The sequence below is a fragment of the Rhinolophus sinicus genome, linkage group LG15 (assembly GCF_036562045.2).
Source record: "Rhinolophus sinicus isolate RSC01 linkage group LG15, ASM3656204v1, whole genome shotgun sequence".
NCBI classification, from domain to species: Eukaryota; Metazoa; Chordata; class Mammalia; order Chiroptera; family Rhinolophidae; genus Rhinolophus; species Rhinolophus sinicus.
Genome location: NC_133764.1, coordinates 42,957,667 through 42,982,131, shown reverse-complemented (window position 1 = coordinate 42,982,131; position 24,465 = coordinate 42,957,667). Strand labels below are relative to the sequence as shown.

Genomic DNA, 24,465 nt, shown 5'->3' with positions numbered 1-24,465 from the left:
TCAGGTCCTGCAGGACATGGCCAAATCCAATGCTGAGGGCTCCCCAGCACAAATGTATGATAACCTCCACCTGACTGTGTGTAAGAAAATCATTCGGTGGGAAGTCTTATTTTCTGCACTTCAGGAACATTCCCAGATAGTCCAATAGCCCAGACAGCTAGTATTTACTCTCAGAGGGCTGATACACTGCACACATGATGCTGCACAGCAGAAATACAGATTTCCTTCCACAGAGCTGCCAACCTGTAATTTTTGATAATCACACATAATCCTCAATACTATTAACAGAGTTGAAGTGGGCAGAGGTTAGTCCTGAAGTTGCACATAGGTAACCAAAAAAGAATCATTCCCAATAATGATAGTACAAATGTAGAAAAAGCCCCTATTAAAATACTTTGAGACAAATAGGCATTTGATTACTAAAGTGCATCAAGTAGAGAAAGATGAAACATTATTTGGCTAACAAGGGAGAAAACAAAACAGGAAATTAATTAGGAAGAGATTAGAACTACTAAATGCTATTTGCTGGAATGAATAGGAAGTAGAAACAGGAAAAAAAATTGTTCCCCCTTTCTCCAGAAAGTCCACTCACCTTTTGATTTGATACCAGAATCTACTTTGTAGGATGGTGGTAGCAGGGAGATGGGAGCACAAGGAGAGTACAAAAGGGAAATGGGGTGCTTGCCGTGGAAGTAAGATTACAAATGGGGGAATGCTATGTGTATGTAAAAAAAGACAGGGAGCAGTGGGTAATGGTTTCAAAGGCATAAAACAGTCTATAGATTAAAAAAACACACCCAGATTAAACCAATATTGTTTAAGAATTGGGTGACTGCAATAGGAAAACAAAAAACCATTTTAGAAGTCAGACCAAAATTAAGAAAATAATCTAAATTCTTTAGGCTTTCTATAAAACAGGCGCTTTCCTGCAGAGACTCTATTTCGTGGCAACTCACAACAGCTAACTCAGATGGAGCACTAACAAGTGCCAGAAATTAATTTAAGTTTTATTTCCAAGTTAAGTTTTATTTCCATTAGAAAGAAATTCTGCAATCCAGGACGACAGAAGTGAAGATTCTAACTTTAGTTAAAATGGACGTGATGTCATATTTATTTTCAACTTTCACTGGAGTCATATGTAAGTGTGTATGTGTGGTCAAGGCGAGGGGAAACATTTTTTTTTCACTTGAGGTTATTTTGCTAATAAACACATACCTGAGAAATAGGTAGATGAGTTTTACTCTAAAAAGAAACTGTGCATACACAAACAAAAGGGCTTTTTTTGTGCTTAAAATTCAAAAACATACTTGTGATACTTTTAGCAAAGAAATATGATAACCTTATCACCTCAAAACAGCTGGCATACAGGTCAGGCACTAAAGAGAGGATTAGAAAATATGATATTAGTAATACCAGGTAATATTTGTGGAGGCAGGATGAAAAAGTATAGTAAGCTTTAAAGTTATGGCATGTATGTACAAAGGCCTTTTTTAAAAAAACAAACTACAACTACTGCGTTTCCCCGAAAATAAGACCTAGCCAGACCATCAGCTCTAATGCGTCTTTTGGAGCAAAAATATAGTATTTTGGAGCAAAAATTAATATAAGGTCTTACTAATTTTTGCTCCAAAAGACGCATTAGAGCTGATGGTCTGGCTAGGTCTTATTTTCGGGGAAACACGGTATTTTCAAGGGAGAAAAAAAGTAGGATGATTATATTTCTGGTTTTAGCAATGACAGTATCAACAAGACACCAGGTACCAAAAAAAAAAAGAAAAGGAAAAGAAACATGAAATCTGTAAATACCTAGCTGAAGGAGTATGATTTTTGCTTTTGTATGATTCACGCAAATTCTGGCTTGTGCTGTAATGCCTAGGAAAGAAATATTTTACAAGGCAAACAATGGGCAATAGGAATGCTTCAGTTTAAAAAATTAAAGTCTTTAAAAAAAATTAACAGTGTTTCAATAAAGCTAAATGTTCTGCATACAAATAGATCAACTGGAGGCTCTCTTGGGTCCAAACATAAATTACTAATAGAAGAAAATAATCTGTGAATTTCATTCTTGAATATAGTATACCTAACTGGCATGTGGTATTGTAGTCTTTTGGAGATTTTTCCACAGTTAGGATAAATATGGACACCGTTTTAGAAAAGATATATACTGGTCTCGGGCCTTGGTTCCTTACACAGAACTCTTAAAACTTTTGTAATTCCCTAAGTGATAAGAGCACTAGGAGCATCTTTTGTTCTAATATTTGGTCTTTAACGCTGGTTCCTGACACAGAGCTCCAAATTGTTTGGAATTTCTTGGGCGATAAGAAAGAATGTCTTTTGTTCTAATGAGGTGACTCTTTGTGGAATTCTAGACAACTTCACCATGGGAGCTGGTCACCAGAAAGACCAAGCTTAAGCTTGGAACTTTCAGCCCCATCCCTCATCCTCTGGGAAAGTGAGAGGGACTGGGAAGGGAGATCATGCCTATATGATGAAGCCTCCAAAATAATTCCAATATTCGGAGTCTGGAGAGCTCCAGGGTGGTGAAGACATGGAAGTACGAGGAAAGTGGCACGCCTGGAGTCATCATGAAAGCTCTGTGCCCCTTTTCACATACCATGCCCTGTGTATCTCTTCGTCTGTATCCTTTATTATATCGTTAATAATAAACCAGTAAACTTAAGTAGTTCCCTGAGTACTGTGAGCCATTCCAGCAAATTTATTGAACCCACAGAAGGGGTCATGGGAACTCTAATTTATAGCTGGTCTGTCAGAGGTACAGGTGACAACCTGGGACTTTTGGTGTCTGGAGTAGGGGCAGTCTTGTGGGCTGAGCCCTTATCTTGTGAAATCCAATACTATGGTAACTCCAGGTAGATAGCGTCAGAATTGAACTAAATTATAGGACACCCAGCTGGTGTCTGAGAGTTGCTTGATGTGTGGAAAACCCACACAACTACTGTCAGAAGTATTGTGTGGTAGTAGTGTGTGAGTAAAGGAGATACACAGGTGTGTTTTTCTATAGAACAAAGAACAAAGTCTTTGCATTATGAAAAGTAGGTTAAAACACAGAGTTGAAAAATTACAATCCAGCTACTAAAAAAAGTAGTGCACTTCTTCATTTATGAGATGGATTAGAGGATCTACATGAGTTTTAAGATGACTTATAGCTTTGTAACCATATGATTCAGAACTAATCAAAAGTGATATTGTCTAACTCAGTGATTTCCAACCTGAGACTGCCAAGAAGGGGGCACCAAGGGCCGGGTGCCAAAGCTCTGGCCATACCACCCCAACGCTGCCAGACCAATCAGAGTAGCTTCCTTTTATCCTAGCTATGTTTATTAGGGAAAAGGGAAATTCTGATGCTTAAAAACATGTCTGAAAATGACTACCTAGATAAAATAAAAGATATATCAGATAGATGGCAATTGTAATATACGGATTTCTAACTAGATATATTAAATGACAACTGGGCTCGATTTCCACTGCTAAATTACAAAAAATGTCAAATGTTGCTGTGATTGAACATAAACCACTATGCATAATTACAGCAATTATCAAAGAAAATATAATCCTATGATGTTCCTTTGTAGAAACTTCATTCCCAGAAGTTGGGAAGATGAATTCTATTCTTGAAATTGTATGATTTTAGAACTAATCACAATCATATTTAAGTGCTGGAAAACATGAAATGTTTACCTGGGATCCTTACTCCATGAGAAGAGGTTGTGTTAAAGAAGCATGGCAGTCAGTATTCTAATACCATCCTCACCAACTGCTGGTTCAAGCAGAACAGCTCTGCTTCCATGTTACACACTGAATGTTTTTTAAAATTATGTTGGAAATAAGAATCCCTTAGGAGTAGGGAAAGGCTCCCAACCTGTGCTCAAGCTGAAGATAAGAAGATGGAAGGGGGTCCTATTGACGAACCAGTTTTAGGGCACGCGTTAAGTCTTGGAAGACTAGAACTGGAAGACTGAGGCTACACGGCAGGATTTCATGCTCCTGACAACAGATTTTCTAATGCCAAAGCCAGTAACTCTCCTTGGAGACCTAAACACTATCTTAGGGGGAGAACCATGAAGAGTCAACTGTAAAGAACAAAATCAAGTGTAGCATGAGGTCTGACCTCCTAAACCACATGGCTTCAAATGAAGATGCTGGTTAAGGAAACAAAGCAAACTCATTTGTACTAAAACATACTAAGAAATTTTTTCATATCTGATTAAGGAGAAGGCAGTGAAGAAGGATGAGTAGAGTAGGAAGGCACTGGGGTGACAGATGCCTCACTTCTGAGTGAGAAAGAGGAGGCTCCACAGTATTCATTATTAGTAACATGACTGAGGCTAGCTGCTCTAGTCTATATGATAGAGCACTTTAATCTTAAAAAAGCAAAGTTGAAAAAAATTAATTTCATTATTATAATACCTATTTTCTTGAAAAGAAATTTAACATAGTTCTAGTATTCAAAAATATGAAATAAAATACTATGCTACTGAGACTCTGAAATGCTGTTTTTAAAAATATCTTGACTACTTAAATAGCTTGACATGGCTTACGACATTAAAATATAAAACAATACTAAAATAAAGACAGGAAAGAGATAAAGGATATTCAGAAGGAGACAACAGACAAATGTTCCAGAAAACTGGGATGAAAGAGTTATTATTACTGAGAACTTAATCTAATTCTAAGCTTCTTAGTACCAGAAGGAACTATCCCAAGAGAGGAGAGTTAAAGATTGGGGTAGTTCTCATTAAAGCTGCTGTTGCCATTCATTTAATGTATCTCACGAATGTGACACTATGCTCAACATTACAGTAAAATAAATCATCTGCTTTACATGAGATAAAATATTTCAGATTCCATACAGGTTGGTTCAGATAGTCAGCATGCCACCAAGTAACAGCTAACAACAATGTACTTTCGAGAAAGAATACTAGGAAATGAATGAAGTCGGCTTTAGTTTATATTTCTACCACTGAATTAATATGCTTTGCCTCGATCAAGATCTTTTATTGGCCACAAATAAATGAAAATTCATTTGGATTTCCAAGCAAGACTCAAACTCAGTTTTGTTCACATGCTATTATTTAAAAGCATAGCCCTAACTTAATAAAACGTTAAGTGTAAACAAAATTTCATTCATTAATTTTTTTAAATTCTCTTTTCTTTTTATACATGATGAATAGCAGACAAAACCTTTAAATATAAATTGAACTTGTAGTCAGGTTAAAAAAGTATTGTAGAGAATTTATCACAGGTAATTGAATCAAAAAGGAATACAATCAAAAGAACTTATCATCAGATACATTTTTAACATAATTCTGAATTATTTCAGATGGTCTGTAACCATCTACTGGCTAAAAAAAATATTGCAAAGGGTTGTGCATGATATATATCACATATTTCAGCCCATAACACTCTATTACTAATAGTTGCTTCTTTGATTTTGTGATTTTACATTCAGAGACAAAAACAAAACTGGATGAAAGATCCTTCCTTTTCTGAATTACCAGGCCAAATCACAAAGATTTAGGTAACATATATGCTGGGTGGTTTACATTAGGTCAAATGATATGACATTGCCAATATACAACTATTTTTGATATGTAAAACCAGCAATTTAATATCGTTCAGCTTAATATGAAAATTGGATGAAACTAATACTATTGCCTGTATAAAATAATTACAGATTACAATTTCTTTACACAAAGTTTTTATTTCTAAAAATTACAGAAGTTATTTTTTAGCTATTGATAAGTAAAATAATAATTGAAAAAATTCCATTACAACATATAAAATGAAGATCTAAGGATAGGATGCTTAGGTGTTATTGTATGTCAAATTTAAACAATGACTAAGCATTTCAATATAAGGTGAGAAATTCTATACTCACATGTTTAAAGCAGGTAACTGGAGCTGCTATAAAGCTATTGCTATTAATGTAGTTACCCCAGCTGAAACCTTCCATGGAGACTGCTGCTGAAATAAAATTTAGATATATTACAATTCTAAATCTTTTATTTATAAGGCTACTAGTTTAAAATTTGAAATAATATAAAATTAAGTTATTACCTTTAAATAAAGTTTTTCTCTGTAAAGATTAAAGAACTTCTCTAAATAAACATGAATTTTGGCATATATCATATTTGCAAACAAATAGCAGTTTAAGTCCTCTACATAAAACATATGCTCCTCAGGAAGTGAAGTAAGAGCTCTCCAGTTATGAGAGCAAAGAACAGCTGACAGCAGAAGTGGTCACGATAACAAACATGGCTACGGCTGCTTCTGTGTCTTTATTCTCATGCAGCTCTTCCTGAGCATCCTCAGGGATCTGTCTATCCAGTATCTACACCTGACACCTTCACATTGCCTTACTCCCTACTCACCTACTTGCCTTTGCACTTCTCTTAAGCATCTCCGATTAGAAACGGTCCTTTCCTCTTATGACTTTTCTCCCCAACCCCCTTTAAGATTGTTGAATGTCTTATTTCTTTGCCAATTATCTCCACAATGCTTTTCACCATCCAAAGCATAGAGAACCAGTGCATAAAAAATACTAAACCAAATAAAAAACATTAATATTAAGAAGACTGCCACAAGCACTGGATCTTGTGAAAGCAACTATTCTCTTCTAGAACAATTTATTGAAACCAAAACCATCATCAGGAAGCCCAGTGTCATATATGATAATAGGGCATAGAAATAGCTTAATCAGAATTGAAAATTAAAATGTCATTAATTAAAACTACATGAATCAGTATCAAATATTTCACCTCCATTACATTCACCCATATTACCTGCTTTAGTCTTTGCTTGATTTTGCAAGGTAGCTTGATACTGGGCATATGCGGCTAGTTTAGCAACTAAAGGTTGTTTCTGAAGAACTTTTGCTTTCTTTGTTGGAGGCTTACCCTAAAACAAGAAGAGTTAAGTAAATAGGATTTTTTTTCATCCCCCTCCCACACCAACAACTAATTTGACTGCATACTACTCATTCTGCTTAAGTAAACATTGAGGGTTTAGAAAATTATTAAAGCAGAGGAAACATACAAGGAATTTTAACATGAGAAATGTTTTCTGGAGTTTTCTGCCACAATGTAGGTATCTAATATGGGTAGCAGAGCTGGCATAGACAAAAAACAGCAATATGCAAATTAATATGTTAATAAAAAAATTACATCCCATAAGATGTTAAAATACAGGCTGTGGTGGATACTTGATTCCTTCTTATACTAGATAAAACCAGTGGTTATTCACTCATGCAGGTTGCCAAGCATTGCTATTTATATGGTAAGAGAAGATAATTTAACGTTTAAAGAGCAAGTGACTAAGGTTTATACCTTTAGTGCTAACGCAAAAGATCAATGACAAAATGATCATGGGCCAAATTCACAGTGTGACAAACTGCCATCCATTTGGGTACAGACCACTGCTCAGGATCTTTAGGTACTGTCTTTCTGAAATATAGAAATACATCTAAGTGATGTATTTCCTTAATTTGGGGGACTTAAATAATCCTTTCAGTGCTATGTAATGATCACAATAATCAGTTAAAGGAGAATAAGAAAAATGTGATCACCAAAATAAAATACATTACAAAAATCAGATATGTAATGCCTCTAAAAAATTGTTTATATGCTACAATAGTAACAACTTAGACAAATGGTCAAATCTCCAGTCATTTTGTTAGGTACTGATGTACATTTAAAGAAAGATGATTTTCCTTCTATATCATGAACATTTTCAAAAAGGTTAGTTGGATTAACCAAATACATCTGGTCAAGGTTATCAAATAGGCTGTTATCAAAAGTACAAAGCAAAGATGATGGGAAATTAAAACCAAAGAGTAAATCATATGCCCCCGAAGGTTGAAAGATTCTACCTTGATGGTAACTCAAAAGAAAATAAGGGGGAGAAATGGATTCAATGTCTGTACATATAAAGGTATTTACTGTATTTATAATTATTCAGGATAAAGGTAAGTATTTTTAATTCACTTACACAATTCAGTTTATTCTGGATACCATGCCTTGTCTATATACAATAGCTGTCAATTTTATGGACCGAACAAACTATGGAGCTCACCTATTTCCTAAAAATATGGAGTATAACATGATAACTGGCCAATGGGGCAGAGGTGGAGTGCAGTGAATCACAATCAAATGACATATAAATGGTGAACGCCATAGAAATAACAGATATAAAGAATAAGGTTTCTGTACCGTTACCTGAAGTCTGGCCAAAATGCTTGCCTTCTTGGAGTTTGACGAATAACTTCTTGAACATGAAACGCTGCAGAAACGTTTGGTTTTAGAGTAAAACGCGTCTCGCACACCAACCATCCCACACATTTCGCAGGTAGCTAATCAAACAAAATAAAAATATTGGGTGTTATGGTAATATAATAAAACCAATTTTTATCTAATAGCTTAATAATTTCTCCAACTATCTAAAACTTTTAATATAAAATTTTTCCTTCTAACAGATAGAAAATTTCTTCTATCTGTTATACGAATGATAGAAAAGCCTAGACAAAATTTAGGGAAAAAAATATGATGCCATGTCTAGGGGCTCCAGAAGATCTGACAACAGCTCAAGGTCTGAAAGGCTTTAAAAAGGATCAAAAGACACAAACAAATGTAAGTCTCATTCAAGTAACATGTCCTTAGGGCTCACCTCATGCTAGGCATTTTCATATGTATTATGAGCTGCAGAGTTTGAAACGATTATAAACAAAAGATGAAAAATGCAATGCAACTGGGATTAATAGAAAGTGCAGCATAAGCCTTTAAAATATTGCAAAGATTGAAACCTAAAAAGATCTAACTCTTGAAAAAATACTAAGAGCAACACAAAGATTCTCACAAAATAAGTTCAGGGGACAAGAAAGAAGGGACAGAATAGAGCTAGACATAGGTCTAGCTCTGTTATTAACAGGTAACAGAGGACAACAAAACTCCAACTATTACTGTGCCTCTTTTGTAAATCAGCATACTGGACAATAATCTGAAAGGCAGAATAGAACAAGGGTCACAAGAATTCAAGTTCAAAACAAGAAAACAGATATATACCCAGGAGTGGACTGCTTAATTATATGGTAGTTGTTATTTTTCGAGGAATCTCCATAGATTTTCATAATAGCTGCATCAATTTACATTCCCACCAAGAGTGCACTAGGGTTCCCTTTCTTCAGATCCTTGCCAATACCTGTTATCTCTTATAGTCTTTTTGATAATAGCCATTCTAACAGGTGTGTGAGATGTTACCTCTTTGTGGTTTTGACCTGCAGTTCCCTGATGATTTGTGATGTTGAGCACCTTTTCATGTACCTATTTGCCATCTGTATGTCGTCTTTGGAAAAATGTCTATTGAGGCCCATTACCCATTTTTAAACTGGATTAATTGCTTTTTTGTTATTGAGTTGTATGAGTTCTTTATATATTTTGGACGTTAACTCTTTATCAGCTATATGTTTATCTCATTTTTTCCCATATTGCAGGTTGCCTTTTCAATTTATTGTTTCCTTTACTGTACAGAACCTCTTTAGTTTGGTCCAACTGTTTATGTTAGCTATTGGTGTCTTATTCAAAAAATCACTGCCAAGATCAATATCAAAAAGCTTTTCCCCTATATTTTCTCCTAGGAGTTTTATGATTTCGGGTCTCACATTTAAGTCTTTAATCCATTTCTAGTTAACTTTTGTGAATGGTATAAGAGAGTGGTCCAGGTTCATTGCTCTGTATATGCATATCCAATTTTCCCAACATCATTTATTGAAGAAATTATCCTTTCCCCATTGTGTGTCCCTGGTGCCATTATCAAACATCAGCTGACTGCAAATTAATACCTCAAAGAAATATCCGCCCTCCAATGTTCACTGCAGCATTATGCACAATAGCCAAGATTTAGAAACACTTTCAATATCCTCTGATGGATGAATTGATAAAGAAAATGTATCATATATATATACAGATACGTATGGTACATACTTATATGTAATGGAATATTATTCATTATAGTAAAATATTATTCAGTCATTAAAAAAGAAGAAAATCCTGTCTTTCTGAAAACATGGATGAACCTAGAGGGCCTAATGCTAAATGAAATAAGCCAGACAGAGAAAGACAAACATTGTATGGTATCATTTATATGTGGAATCTTTTTTTTATTTTTTATTGGGGAATATTGGGGAACAGAGTTTTTTTCCAGCACCCATCAGCTCCAAGTCAAGTCGCAGGACGCAGCTCCCTGGCCCATGTGCGGATTGAACTGGTGACCAACTGAGCCAACCGGCCGCCATGTATGTGGAATTAAAAAAATAACAAAAAAGCCTATTTCATAGAATGGTGGTTACCAGGGGCTGCAGGAAATGGGGAGATGTAGGTCAAAGAGTACAGATGTAGGTCAAATTTCAGTTACAAAAAGAATGAGTTGTGAGGATCTAATGTACAACAGGGTGACTATAGTTAATAATACAGTATTATATTCTTGAAAGTTGCTGAGAGTAGAATTCAAGTGTTCACATCATACACACACAAAGTTACCTACATGAGGTGATGGATATGATTATCTTGATCTTGGTAATCATTCCACAATATATTTATCTAAAATCATCACACTGTACACTTTAAACATATACAATTATATTAGTCAATTATTCCTCAATAAAGTTGGGGAAAAACAAGATAAACAGAAAAAAAGTAGGGGAAAAAAAAAGCAAACAACTATGTGAGTGGCTTCAAATCTCCACCCAAACAGGTAAAACTGGAAGGACTTGTAATTTAACCAGTATTTGTTAACTCTACGAGAAATCATGGAAAAAAGGCAAGGTGCCAGAAGATGAGAGATGAACAAAGAGTGTCTGAGGGGAGGGAAAAAACCAATAGTTTTCTGTTGTAAAAATTCTAGGACAGATAATTAAAAAGGTTTGTGATCATCTAAGTAGAAACATTGTGATTCCCAAGGGGACAATGTATCTTTGCCAAGGATTATAGTCAAACTAGAATTCCCAAGACTAGAAGTAAGCTCCACCTGGCAGGGACTTTATTGCACTATGTTCATCCTTGTATCTCTAGCATTTGAAACAGTCTGGCACATATAGAGCTTCAATAAACCTCCTATCCTATTGTGATAAGATCACCAGACTGATATGGTGAGACTAAACCATGGCAAGAAATATATTAATAGGAGTTAACACCTTTGATAAAATCTCTCATGCAGCTTTGTTAGTAAGAACTGAGAAATTTAACCTTAAGTGGAAGACACTTAACTGGTTTTAACTGGTTGGATGACCACACCCAGTGGGTCCTAATAAAGGAAGTGAAAGCTTTTTGATAAGGTCTGCAGGACTCTACCATGCCCTGTGCTGCTCAACTTTTTAAGCAAAAGATTAAAATAGGACCTACAAGGCATTACCATCAAATCTGCAAATGACATAAAACTAGTAGATGACATAGCATTCAACATTAGATGACAGAATTAGGAATAAAAAATTTCTAAGAAGGCCAAAACTTAGTAAGAAAAAGGTTACATGGAGAGCTTTAAAGTCTTACACCTCAATTAAAAAAAAAAAAATCAACTGTAAAAGCACAAGACTAGTTTAGTGCATTTGGTAAAGATCAAAGGGTTTTAATTATTTGCAAATTCAGTATTAGTTTCAAAAAAGTTAAAGCAATTTTGGTGTCATGAATGGAAACACAGTGTGCTGAAAAAGGGTGATAAAAAAATAAAAGGCTGAGCTACCTTCTGCCCTAGTCACATAGGGTAATCAATTATCTGCCTAAGGTATTTTCCAGGATGTGGGACTGTTAATCCTAAATCCAGGACTGTTAATCCTAAATCAGAACAAGTTGTTGCCCTACTACCACGTAATCTGAAGTATCCCCAAAAGAGAGTGAGCAGAATATTGACAAATTAAATACCTGTGATACTATGAGAAATAGTGGAAGCAACTAGGCTCACTTGATGTTGCTAGGGACACACTGAAACTATGTGTCCTAGTGTGAAAGAAGAGACGTCATAACAAAAATCAGAATTATTTTATGTACCTTTAAAAAGCAAAATTAAAACCAAAAGACAAAAGTTAGAGCTAGGATAACTGTGGATCAATATAAAGAATATTCTTGTAATTAGACATAACCTATCACTGGAAGTGTTAAAACAGGTAACTTCTTACAAGGAATTGCTAGAGGGAAAGTCCCTTTCAACACTGTTTAAGTCTATTATCCTACACGTTTCAATTACATGGGGATGTATTATCTAATTACGAGATTTCAGTTTCTCAACAGCTTTCTGTTTTCATTTTGTTCTAACAAACTTTCCATCGGAAGGTGGAAATAAAGGCAAAATAATGAGATCAAACACAAACCCAGTGATCTTATCTATTAATAGAACTACAAGTTTCAGACTGTGTGTGTTTCTTCAAACCGCTCTTTAAAAGTTCTGAGGAAGGACAGAAGAAATGGAATTAAACCATAGCCTCAAATATAAAGTTGTGTAACTGGTCCAGGCTGTTCACTGGAAGGCTGCATTACTTATACTCACCCATGCCAGATTTACCATCTGGGTATGTGTAGACTTGTCCATTGTTTTTGATAATCGGGAGATTAGAAGGTAAAGGAGCAACTTCTTCTTCACTCTCCTCAGAGCTGGAGCTACTACTTGTGTCCTCACTGCAGCTATCATAACCGTCAAACATCCCGAATGAGTCTCTTCTTTTCCTTTCGAATCGTGAAGAATGTTCAGTCTTAAAAGAAAAAGAAAATAAGACGTGACATAGCACTCATACACACTCCCTATAAACCTTAGTTCAAGTTTTGATAAATGAGATTGGAAAAATGAAAATCAAGCCCTGAGAAATGATCATTTTATAATAAAAAGCTGAATGCTTGGGTCAAAATGGAGCCCTCCACTTTTATGAGGCACAAATCTATTAGCTAACATGCTAGCTAATTAAGAATAACAAGCATGATGGACACAGACTGAATCAGAATATCATCATGTCATTCAAGGTTTGCCATAAACTAGGTGTGTCACCTCTCTATAAAAGAGAGATTAGCTCAGTTGATTTCTTTTAAAAAATTGTGGTGAGATACACATAACAGATTTCTTAATTTGCCTTTCATCTCCAAAACTGCAAATGTCTCTACTATAATATTTTAGAGCATCCAGGGAACATACAGATGCTTTAAAAAAAAATCACTGGTAAGAGCTATGGAGGGATTGAGAATTTTAAGTTTTAGGGACAATTTTTAGACATTAACTACTTCAAAAATTATAGAATATTTTTACATATGCAACCCTATATTTCACTTCTTTCTTTAACATAAGCAATGATTTAAAAAAATCCCCAATTATCTCAAGTTAGACATTATTTCCTGTTCAAAAGGAAAACACAAAGATTCTGTATCACCTTCAGGGACTGCTACTCATTCATTCATTCCTTCAAAAAATGTTCCCTCATTCAAGCCACAAAAATACCCCTCCAAACTAATAACACTACTCCAAACTTTCCTAAAACAAACCCCAAAACTTTAAGTTTAGTGAGAAGAAAATAGGAAACAATGAAGAGAAAAAAAAATACTTGAAAAAAAAAAAAAGGAAACTGTCAGTAAACATGCAGTGAGTTACAACTAGAGTGGATACTATCAATGAAAGAATCTTTAGAGTTTGGCACCTATTCTTCATTCTTTTGCTTCAGTTAATGTTTTTTACACTTTATGCACAATTTCTTTTCTGGCTAGTTTAATTTAACATGACCAATAATAAAGCTGAAACCTGCTGTCCAAAGCTTGACAAAATCATCCAAAGGCATCTCTTCGTTTTATCGAATAAACTGTCATCTCCAGGTATGGTAGCATTAAACATCTGCACTGAGATGGGAAACGGATTTTCACTTATATCAGATTTAACTACGAAAGCACCAAAATTGGTTTCTCAATACACACAATGGAAATATGATACACCCAAGTGAACACTGTCTTTTAAGAAGTCCCTTGGGAGGCTCTCTACACATGTTCTACCTCCAACTCGTTTTAGTACTTAGAACTCTCTTAGACCCAATTTTAAAAAGAAAGACTTAATGTTTGTGGTCACTTTAGACTTATTCCTCCATCTCCCCCAACAGTTTTCACTAGCTTGATTATCCATCTTATTTGGCAGATTTGGTCCTGAATAACTTTTGGGTATTTCTACAAATCAAATGTACCTTCAAAGAATCAAAATCTACTACCACCGGGAGATTTCAAAAGAATAAATAAAACTCTGAAGGCAATTCCAAAAGACAAGGCTCACAACATTTTGAACTGCTAAGGAGGCAGGGAAAGGGACAGTCCTGTTTAGGTCACGTGTGGCGCTGGGAACACAGAATTCTGACTGACCGAGATTTGAGACTTAGCACTGCCATCTATTATTAGCTGTGAACTTGGGCAAGCTGTGAGATTCTTCCCTTATTCATACAACATTCTACAACTGTCAAGTATGCGTGTGTCTCACAGTGACAGAGGCTAAAGATAAGGTGGTGTACAGAGCAGACAAGATGCATGGTTCTCACAAAGGTTAGTCTCCTGGCGGGAGACATTCAGCAAGGCCATGTGATGAGAGTAACTAAGGTAGGGGTAGTCAACTGAGATGCAGTGGTGAGGCAAGACCCTGCCTGAGGACAACACGGGCAGTCATTTAAATATCTGCTGCTGGAATGCTCTAAGCAAAGGAAAGAGCAAGGCAAAGGCTCTCAAGCTGGAATATACTTGGCATGTTGAAAGGCCACTGTGGCTGGGGCCCAGTGGGAGAGTTGTGGGAGGTGAGGTTGGAGGATGTAGTGCCACATGTCAAGGGCTCTTGAAGGCTAGGGGAAATAATTGATTTTTTCCCCCTTGAGGGCAATGGAAAAACATTATGAAATATTTGCCACAGTTACACTTAATATAACACTGGCTACAATTCTAAGATCTAATAAATTCACACAGCCCACCACCATGTAGATATGATCTTTCATACCCATAGTTTTCATATAAGCTTGTCCACTATTTAAAGTCAGCTCGCTTGGCAGCTAATGCATACTTACTGATCCTCCAATGTCAAAATGTCTATTCTAACTCTACTTCTCAGAGTATAGAACTCTGAAATTTCAGGAGGTCAGTGATTATGAACATCGTGGTTTCAATAATCATAGGCGATTAACATTAAAAAAAAAAGTACTATCATCTTCCAGGTAGGCCATGTGCGTGGCGACTCTCATTCGACTGTGTTCCACAGCCTTGAGTTCTAACCCTTTGGCCGCTGAGACCATGCACTGCGGCCCTAGTGAGACTGTGTAGACTGTCTGGGACCCAATGGCTTGGGTGGTGGAGTTATGGCCATCCAGACTAGGAGAGGCGTGCTCCGGGCTGTGAACCAGATTGCTTTTCCGCAGCCCTGCATGGGCCAGGTTTGAGAAAAATGAGGCTGACTCACTGGGATGTGGTGACTCAGTAATTCATCAAAATGACCAACACAAAAGAAAAGAGGAGAGACACCCGCTATATGTCCTCTAGGCCTTTTAGAAAACATGGGAGTTGTTCCTTTGGCCACATACACGCAAATCTACAAGAAAAGTGATACTGTAGACATCAAGGGAACGGACACTGTTCAAAAAGGAATGCCCCACAAACGTCACCATGGCAAAATGGGAAGGGTCTACAATGTTACTCAGCATGCGATTGGCACTGTTGTAAACAAACAAGTTAAAGGCAAGATTCTTGCCAAGAGAGTTAATGTTCGTATTGAGCATATTAAGCACTCTAAGAGCCGAGACAGCTTTCTGAGACGGGTGAAGGAAAATGATCAGAAAAAGAAGGAAGCCAGAGAGAAAGGTACCTGGGTTCAACTGAAATGCCAGCCTGTCCCACCCAGAGAAGCACTTTGCGAGAACCAATGGAAAGTAGCCTGAGCTGCTGGAACCCATTCCCTATGAATTCATGGCATGACAGGTGTAAAAAAATAAAAGACCTCTGTAGTGTTAAAAATATTTCTCATAATTAGGTAAAAGTGCAGCATCCCCTCCCCCACAGAAATATTTTTAAAAAATTTCTGTGTCCAAAAAAAAAAAGTACTATGGTCAGATACATTTGGGAAATTTTCCTTACTTCAAGCCCTCTTTAAGTTTTTAATATACTTATGAACATTATGATAAAGAGGGATATATAGTATGTAGGCTTTCCCAAAGCATCTTTAAGGACTAATGTTCCAGAGAAATTCTCTGACCTCTTCCACCGTCCTCGCACACAGAAAATGATTATACAACACAAGGGTTATGAACACGCCCCTGGACGCCCCCAGCTTTAGGCCTCTGATGGTCCCAAGTACTGCAGGAATGAGTACCTTGACATACACATATTCCAGGGCACACTAGTTAAGAAGCTGTGTTCTACTTGCTTAGATTAGATTAGGATAGCATACTAGTGAAAAAAAGTGTGTGTGTGTGCGTATACATATACATATGTATGTAAAATTTAACTTAACTGGAAACTCCTGCATCAGGCCAAAACCCCTAAGGGGGCTGCAACTTCAATGAAAGGGTGAATGGGGAAAAAAATCTACCTGCAAAGGGGACCTAACAAGGAAGCCTTTTCTGCCCATGTTCTGGGTGGAAATGCTTCTCTGGGATTTCATAATCACAGGCCTGCCCTCCTGAGTATGTCTGAGGTCATAATTTACCCCACCCCTAGATGGTCCTATATGGTCAGGAAATCCCCCGGTCAAGAAATCAAAGTGGTTCCAGGATACTACTGCCCTTGGATATCCAGCAATCCTAAATTATCTCAGAAAATAATCACCTACAATTCAGGCCTTGCAGCATTCCTACAGATTTTATCAAATATGATATTTGATACAACCAAATATCAAACACACGATAAGCAAACCATTACTGCACGCTGTCAGCAGAAATAGATTAGGAATCCCAAAGTTTGACACTGGAACTGCCACAGACAGAATATAAAATAACCAGACAAGAACTGATTAAGAAGAAATGAAAATGTTATTGAAAAATGAGCAAAGGAATAAAAAGCCATCTGGCAGATTTGAAAACAAACATATTAACTTCTGTAAATAAAAAATATAACCACTGTAATTAAAAAAACAAACACCTCAATAGATAGGAGGAACAGATTAGACATGACTAAAAAAGAATTGGGAAATGGAAGAGAAACATTAAGAAAATACCCAAAACACAGTAAAGAAAAACAGAAGTATAGAAAATAAGAAGTTAAAAGAGCACAGAATGTAATGATCTAATAAATATCTAATAAGAATTCTCAAAGGAGAGAATGGACAAAAGTAATGTTGAATGAGATACTGAGAATTTTGCAGACATAATGAAAACACAAATTTACAGAGAATTACAACACATGCTAAGCACAACAAAAAGACACCCACATTTAAATAGATCACAGAAAAATTGCAGAACACCAAGGAGAAGATTTAAAAAGCAACCAATCACCACAATGAATCTCACTAGTCAACAAGTCCAACTCAGGCACTGATGCAGTCCAATCAGCTGCTTAGTAACTAACCATTAAATATGAACAGATGGGCAAGGACCACCAATCAGTTGAGAAAGGCCTCGAAGAATGTGAAAGATTAAGACAAATCTTCAGGAAAAAAGAATCTATAGGAAACAGAAGCAATCCACAGAACAAAGGAAAACTTTAAAAAATGAAATTAATTCTTTAGAGATAAAATATGAGTGAACAAGATAGACAGTGGAATTTAAAAACAAAAAAGGCAAAATAATAAATTCAATAAATGGATAGTAAAATGAAGGAAATCTTTCAAAAAGCGTGTGTGTATACATGAGACAAAAAGCTAGACAGTAAAAAAGAGTTAAATCCAGAAGATCCAAAATCCAAAGAGATACTGAAGAAAGACAAAGCAGATCGAAAAAAGTTATATAAAGAAAAAAAAATACAAAGAAAAAAAATTCCAGGATCAAAACACGGAGTTTCTATATTGAGACCATGCAAGCCCAACTCAATGACTTAAAAAAAAAAAAAAAAAAAAAAAAAAATATATATATATATATATATATATATATATACACACACACCAAGGTACATCATAATAAAAATTACAGAACTCGGACAATAAAGATATATATAAGAGCTTCAAGAGAAATGCTATGGAGGTCACATAGAGAAGGGATATGGATATCAGTGGGCTTCTCTCAACAGCAACATTAATAAAAGTAATGCCTTCAAACTTTTTTTTTCAGACATAATTCCCTTGTATAATTAATATTTGCTAGAAAACGGAGTTTGACATTATTTACAATTACACCAGCATTCATGGAGGCTGAATATCACAGGTGTTAAGGGCATACTACGGCCATAAAACATGTTTCATACTTCCCAAATAATTTATATTTTAGCTGTGAAGGTCAGTTACCAGAGCCAAACTTGTTCTTAACAAGTAGAAGTTTTATGTCCATTCAGTCAAAGAGTCTCTTACATCTTTCTGGGCCTATTCATGTGCAGAGTACAAACTGGAACCAGGTTCTTCATATCATGCATTCACATGTGATGTCCAATCTTTATATGCTGTCCAATTTCTTTAAGATAAAAGGAGTGACTCGCAGCAGGGCCACGTAGATAAGGAAGTTCCATATGGAGATCACATCTTCGCGCATCTTTCGTTTCATCTCCTCGGGGCCCAGCTTGGGTGCAAGGCCCTCTATACAGAACATCGAGGCCGTGCCCCACCAGCTTCCAGCCACCGCGCTCTTATCTTCCTGGCGGCTGGCTTGTGCACGGAACTAGGCTCAGCCCCATTTCCTGTTGCCGCCCCTCACTTTCCCGAGCAGTGACCCAAACTTTTTTTTTTTTTTTAATTTTTATTGGGGAAGATTGGGGAACAGTGTGTTTTTCCAGGACCCACCATCTTCAAGTCAAGTCGTTGTTTTCAATCTAGTTGTGGAGGGCGTAGCTCACTGGCTCATGTGGAAATTGAACTGGCAAACTTGGTGTTATGAGCACAGCGCTCTAACCGACTAAGCCAACCGGCCACCCCCACACCTTCAAACTTTTAAAGGAAAAAAACACACCAGAAAATCTATCCTCAAAGTTCCAAGTGAAAATCAATGAAAAAAAACCACACCACAAAACAAATGAAAACATAAGCTGGTTCTTTGAGAAGAGCAGTAAGATTGATAAACCTCAAATCAGAGATTAAGACACAAACTTTCCAGTATTATGAATGAGGTGATATCACTAGATTCTACAGATATCAAAAAGTAAGAATATTAGCTAACATTTAGTGTGCTAATAAATTTGACGACTTAGATGAAATAGACAAATTTCTTGAAGGACACAAAACCAAACCTCACTCATAAAGAAATAGATTACCTGAACAGGTGAACAACTATAATAACCTGAACAGGTAAAGAAACTAATTTGTAGTAGAAAACCTTATACAAATTACTTGGAATACTTCCACACAGATTTCCTCTTCTTTTCTAAAATAAAAACTTTATTTTGTGTTTACTTAAGGTTTTCTCGTGATTAGATTCAGACTGTAGATCCCCAGCTGAAATGCTATGTTAACTGATACTCTTTCTCAGGCAGCAAATCCAGATTACATGATGTCCAATGCCTCTTACTGGTGATGTTAAGTTTGAAAACCTGGTCTAGGTGTGGTCTAGTTCTCCTTTCTATTTTCCCTCTTTCAACAAGCAATCCACAGGGAGACATTTAAAGACCATGCAAATATTCTGCTCATCAAAATTCCACTCCAGACTTAATCTAATGATTATTCTTGCCCAATTTTTAAGTTTCCAACCCCAGAATTCCTTCCATATTCATCAGGTGACATCATTCTGTATGGAAGATACCTCTTTTTCCTACTACAGGAACCACCAGTTCATCGATTCCTGCTTTTCAATGGCTTATATAATTCATTACTGTTCTTATTTGGGGCTCAAACTGTCCCAAATTTGGCCAGTGGGAGCCCCATCAAGCTGATGCCCATATCACATTTTGAGCATGTCCTCACTTTCTCATGTAAGAAGATACTCCTGGCTTATCTTATATTCATTTTCCTGTTCTAGCCCTGGAATCAACCACTTCTCTGAAGAGCCTCAGTTCCTTTTAGTGGGGAATGGCATTAGAAATGAAGATCTAGCTGCTCCGTGTGCTCACTGCTACTGGGGTATCTCTTTGCCTCTGGGCCCTTCAGAGGATGGAACTGAAACATATGGATACACATACGTATACACGTGTGTATTTTATTTTAGAAAATCATGAATTTACACTTATACCTCCAATTCCAATCCATCCCATTGGGCCTTTCCTCACGTTCCCACATCTGTATTTGTCTTTTTCCACAGTGAAAACCCTGGCTCCCACAAAATTAACACTAACTAATTTGCTCAACCTTTTTACACATTTAAATAGTTTCAGAAGCACAACATCTATACTGTTACAAAAAAAACCCCAAAACAAACGGAGTTCAGACTTTCTTTGTAGTCCCTTCTCCCAAACCTGAGGGACAGAGTACGGAGTTTAAAAGGTACATGGACTAATTATTTCTCCTTCCTTCAAAGTGGTTATGTTATTGATTTGAAATAAATCAGGTTTGGTTTGCTTTTGTTTTTCAGTCTGCCCTACCATCCTTATTGAATGAATTTCATTTTTGGAGACTACCTAAAAAATCACCCCGCTTCCAAATACATGTGTAAAGAACTATACAAAAAATTACAACTTGGAGAAATATTTCCTTCCTTGCCTTATCACCCACCCTTGTAGGTAGGTGGGTAACAAACTTGACTGCTTTCTAGTTCATCCTTCTTCTGTGTAAGTTTTGAAAAGGTAAACAGGTGTATTTGTTTCTTTCCTCTTCTTTCTTACACAAAAGACCACATTCTAAAAATTCCTCCATCCTTTGCTTTTATTAATTTAGAAATATATCCTGGAAGTCATTCCATTTCAGTGCACAGACATCTTCTTCCTTATTTTTTTCAGCTGCACAATACTCTCCACTGTATGTTTATTCAAACAATCGCTCTCCTTTTTTAATTTATTTGTGTTTTCTCTAGGACCTATCAGCTCCAAGTCAAGTAGTTGTTTCAATCTAGTTGTGGAGGGCACAGCTCAGTGGCCCATGTGGGGATCAAACCAGCAACCTTGTTGTTAAGAGCACAGTGCTCTAACCAACTGAGCTAACTGGCCGCCCCTCAACCAATCTATTTATTTGGACACTTAGTAGTTTTCAATATTTTGCAATTACAGGTATTGTTGTAATAAACTTGTGCACATAAACACACACACCCTTTTTAAAATTACTTGAGGTACACCTTCAGGGTATATTTTCAGAAGTGGGATCTCTGGACAGAAAGGTGAATGTATATGTAACTTGTTAGATATTGCCAAATTCCCCTCCATAAAAAATTTTACCATTTTCTATTTGCATCAGCAAGAGTGAGTATTGGTTTCCCCACAGTCTCAATGTTTGATTTCCTTCTGACAGTATGAAGGATGAAAAAGTAGTTTTTCTTTTTTTGTTTTTAAACTTTCTACTTGGAAATAACTTCAAACTTCCAGAAAAGTTGGAAGAATAGAACAAAGAATCCTGTGTACTCTACTCAGATTCACCCATTACTCACATTTAGCCCCATTTGTTTTAATTTTCTCTCTAAATATACAGATGTTTTTTAAGTTGCGTATGTCACGTCTTTTTATCCCCCCCAGAATTCAGTGTGCATTTCCTAAGAATAAAAACATTCTCTCATAACTACAGCATAATTATCAGTTTCAGGAAATTTAACATTAATGTATTTTCCCTTAATTTATCATCCATAATCCAATGAACACAATATTGTTCTTTATAGCATTTCTTCTTTTCAGTCCCGTATCACATGTATTTGTTTACTTAGTTTCCTTTAATCAGGAAGATTATTTTTGAAGAATGTAGGCTTGCTCCCCCCCTTTTAATGTTTTTCATTTGAGGTTCACCTGTTTCCTCATCGGGTTCAGGTTATGTATCCCCAGAATACTACATAAGTGATGTATTCTCAGAATATTGCACCCAGAGGCACACTATGCCTACCTGCCCCTCATGGTGACGTTACTTTTGATCCCTGTTAAGATGTTGTATAGTTTTTCCGCGTATACTTACCATATTTCTCCTTGCAACTAATAAGCAATCTTGGGGACAGACTTTAAAACACATATTGTTTCTCATTGAAATCCCACCCCATCCCATCCCTAAATTTAGCATTTAGTAACTCCTGCAAAACCAAACATTACTATGATAGCTGCAAAATGATTTTCAAATTCTAATATTCTTTTAACAGTCAGTAGGGAATTCTCCCATCATCCTTTTTATACATTTACTTATCCACTTACCTACCTATTCGCTGTTACTATGAATTCACTAACTCCTGGTTTTTTTCTGGTTTATAACTCATTACTGTCCTTAATTATTTTGAAGCTCACATTATCTCAGATTTGGCTACTAGGATCCCCTTGAATAGATTCCTGCGACCTTTTGACATGTTCCCTTCAATTTCTGAGTACTGTCTTACTTTCTGGAGTATCAAGATATTCCAGGGTCATTTTATACCTATGCTGCTCCAGCCCTGAAGTCAACCAACTCGCCAAGGAGCTCCTGTCCTTTTCAGTGGGGACTGGTATTAAAAACCAAGATGTGCTCAGTATAGTTTAACATTAAGCCATTCTTGTATCTTCTTTTGTGTATGTGTGTGTGTGGGATGTCTGTTATCTTTTGCCCTTTTTATCTTTAGGATTTTTAATCTTTTAAATGTTTTTATTTTAAAGTTCTTCACATTTAGGAATTTAACCTAAATTTACTTTTTGTCTGTAATATATGGCAAATTTTGATTTTGCTTATGGATTATTTTGCCACACAATTAAAAACTTTAATTTTTAATGAGAGTGCAAGGCTCATAATACCAGTATGGGCCAGGGAGCTGTGGTCTACACACTAGACTGAGAAACAACGGTTTGAACTGGAGTGGGTGGGGGGAGGTGGAAGAAGGGAAAAAAAATTTATGTAGTAAAATTTATCAGTATTTTCTTATATTGATAGTCATAAATATTTGTATGTAATTTTCATTTTTTGTACTATCTTTATTAAAAAAACTATTAGTCTTGCTTCATAAAAATAATTAGAAAATTTGTCATTGTCTATGTTCTAAAGTAATTCACGTAGCATTGGGAACATCTGGTCTCTAAAAGTTTGCAGAATCACTTGTGAAATAACTGCGCCTGGTGTTTTGAGGGGTAACTCCTTGATAAGTTTCTCTATTTCTTCTACAGAAATTATCTAAATTTATTATTTTTTTAAATTTCAAATGAGGTCAATTTTCTTAAACTGTACTTCCTAATAAATCATCCACTTCATCTAGGTTTTCAAATTTATTTACAGAGCTGTGCAAAATAGTTGCATATGATTTTCTCAGTTTCCTCTGTATCACATCATTTGCCCCGTCATTTCTTATTTTGTATATTTGAGCTTTCTCTTTTCTCCATTGATTAAACTAGGTAGTGGTCTGTCTATTTGTTGTCATTTCAACAATCTTCATAGCCATCTTCACCAGGAGTAGATTCCATTTCAAGAAACCACTTTCTTTGCTCATCCATAAGAAGCAACTCCTTGTATGTTCAAGTTTTATCATGAGATTGCAGTAATTCAGTTACATCTTTAGGCTCTGCTTATAAATCTAGTTCTCTTGCTATTTCCACTTCCACCACATCTGCAACTACTTCCTCCACTGAAATCTTGAACCCATCAAAGTCATTCATGAGAACTGGATTCAACTTCTTTCAAATTCCTGTTAATGTTGATTTTTTTGACCACCTTCCATGAAACACAAATGTTCATAATGGCATCTAGAATGATGATCCTTTCCAGAAGGTTTACAATTTACTTTGCCCAGATCCATTAGAGGAATGACTATCTATGGCAGCTATAGCCTTATCAAATGTATTTTTTTTCTTTTTTTTTAAGGAGGATGCAGCTCACAATGGCCCATGCAGGGATCGAACCAGCAACCCTGGTGTTATCAGCACCACGCTCCAACCAACTGAGCTAACCGGCCACCCTCTCAAATGTAGTCTTAAATAATAAGACTTGAAAGCAAAATTACTCCTTGGTCCGTGGGCTGCAGAACAGATGTTGTGTTGTTACAGTCGGCATGAAAACAACATTAATCTCAGTGTAAATCTCCATCACAGCTCTTGTGTGACCAGGGGCATTGTCAATGAGCAGTAATCTTTTGAAAGGAATCTTTTTTTCTGAGTAGTAGGTCTTAATAGTGGGCTTAAAATATTCAGTAAACCATGTTGTAAACAGATGTGCTGTCACCCAGGCTTTGTTGTTCCATTTACAGAGCACAGGCAGAGGAGGTTTAGCATAGTTTGCAAGGGTCCTAGGATTTTCAGAATGATACATGAGCACTGGCTTCAA

The 24,465-nt window shown here is 36.2% G+C and overlaps 2 protein-coding genes and 1 pseudogene across 23 annotated transcripts in view; 1 reads left to right on the top strand and 2 right to left on the bottom strand.

Annotated features, from left to right (window-relative positions):
• The window catches only part of MBTD1 (mbt domain containing 1), a 57,102-nt gene that overhangs the window by 22,361 nt on the left and 10,276 nt on the right, over positions 1-24,465 (bottom strand). For 11 of the 22 annotated variants that reach the window (XR_002137310.2, XM_074320545.1, XM_074320543.1 and 8 more), the window contains 4 exons: positions 12,550-12,751; positions 8,229-8,368; positions 6,804-6,918; positions 5,900-5,985 (listed from right to left, as the gene is read on the bottom strand). Coding sequence is in view for 21 of the 22 variants with exons in the window: in XM_074320538.1 (XP_074176639.1) it covers positions 5,900-5,985; positions 6,804-6,918; positions 8,229-8,368; positions 12,550-12,751 (543 nt within the window). In the remaining variant the exon portion in view is untranslated. Of the gene's footprint in view, positions 1-5,899; positions 5,986-6,803; positions 6,919-7,346; positions 7,464-8,228; positions 8,370-12,549; positions 12,752-24,465 lie in introns of those variants that run through there. The other 11 variants (XM_074320539.1, XM_019731004.2, XM_074320556.1 and 8 more) reach the window with 6 other exon arrangements.
• On the top strand, positions 15,420-15,934 carry LOC109447040 (large ribosomal subunit protein eL21; annotated as a pseudogene).
• LOC141568844 (mitochondrial import receptor subunit TOM5 homolog) lies at positions 18,169-22,196 on the bottom strand. The gene has a single exon (XM_074319676.1). It carries the CDS (start codon positions 18,725-18,727, stop codon positions 18,575-18,577), a length of 153 nt encoding a protein of 50 aa, XP_074175777.1. The 5' UTR covers positions 18,728-22,196; the 3' UTR covers positions 18,169-18,574.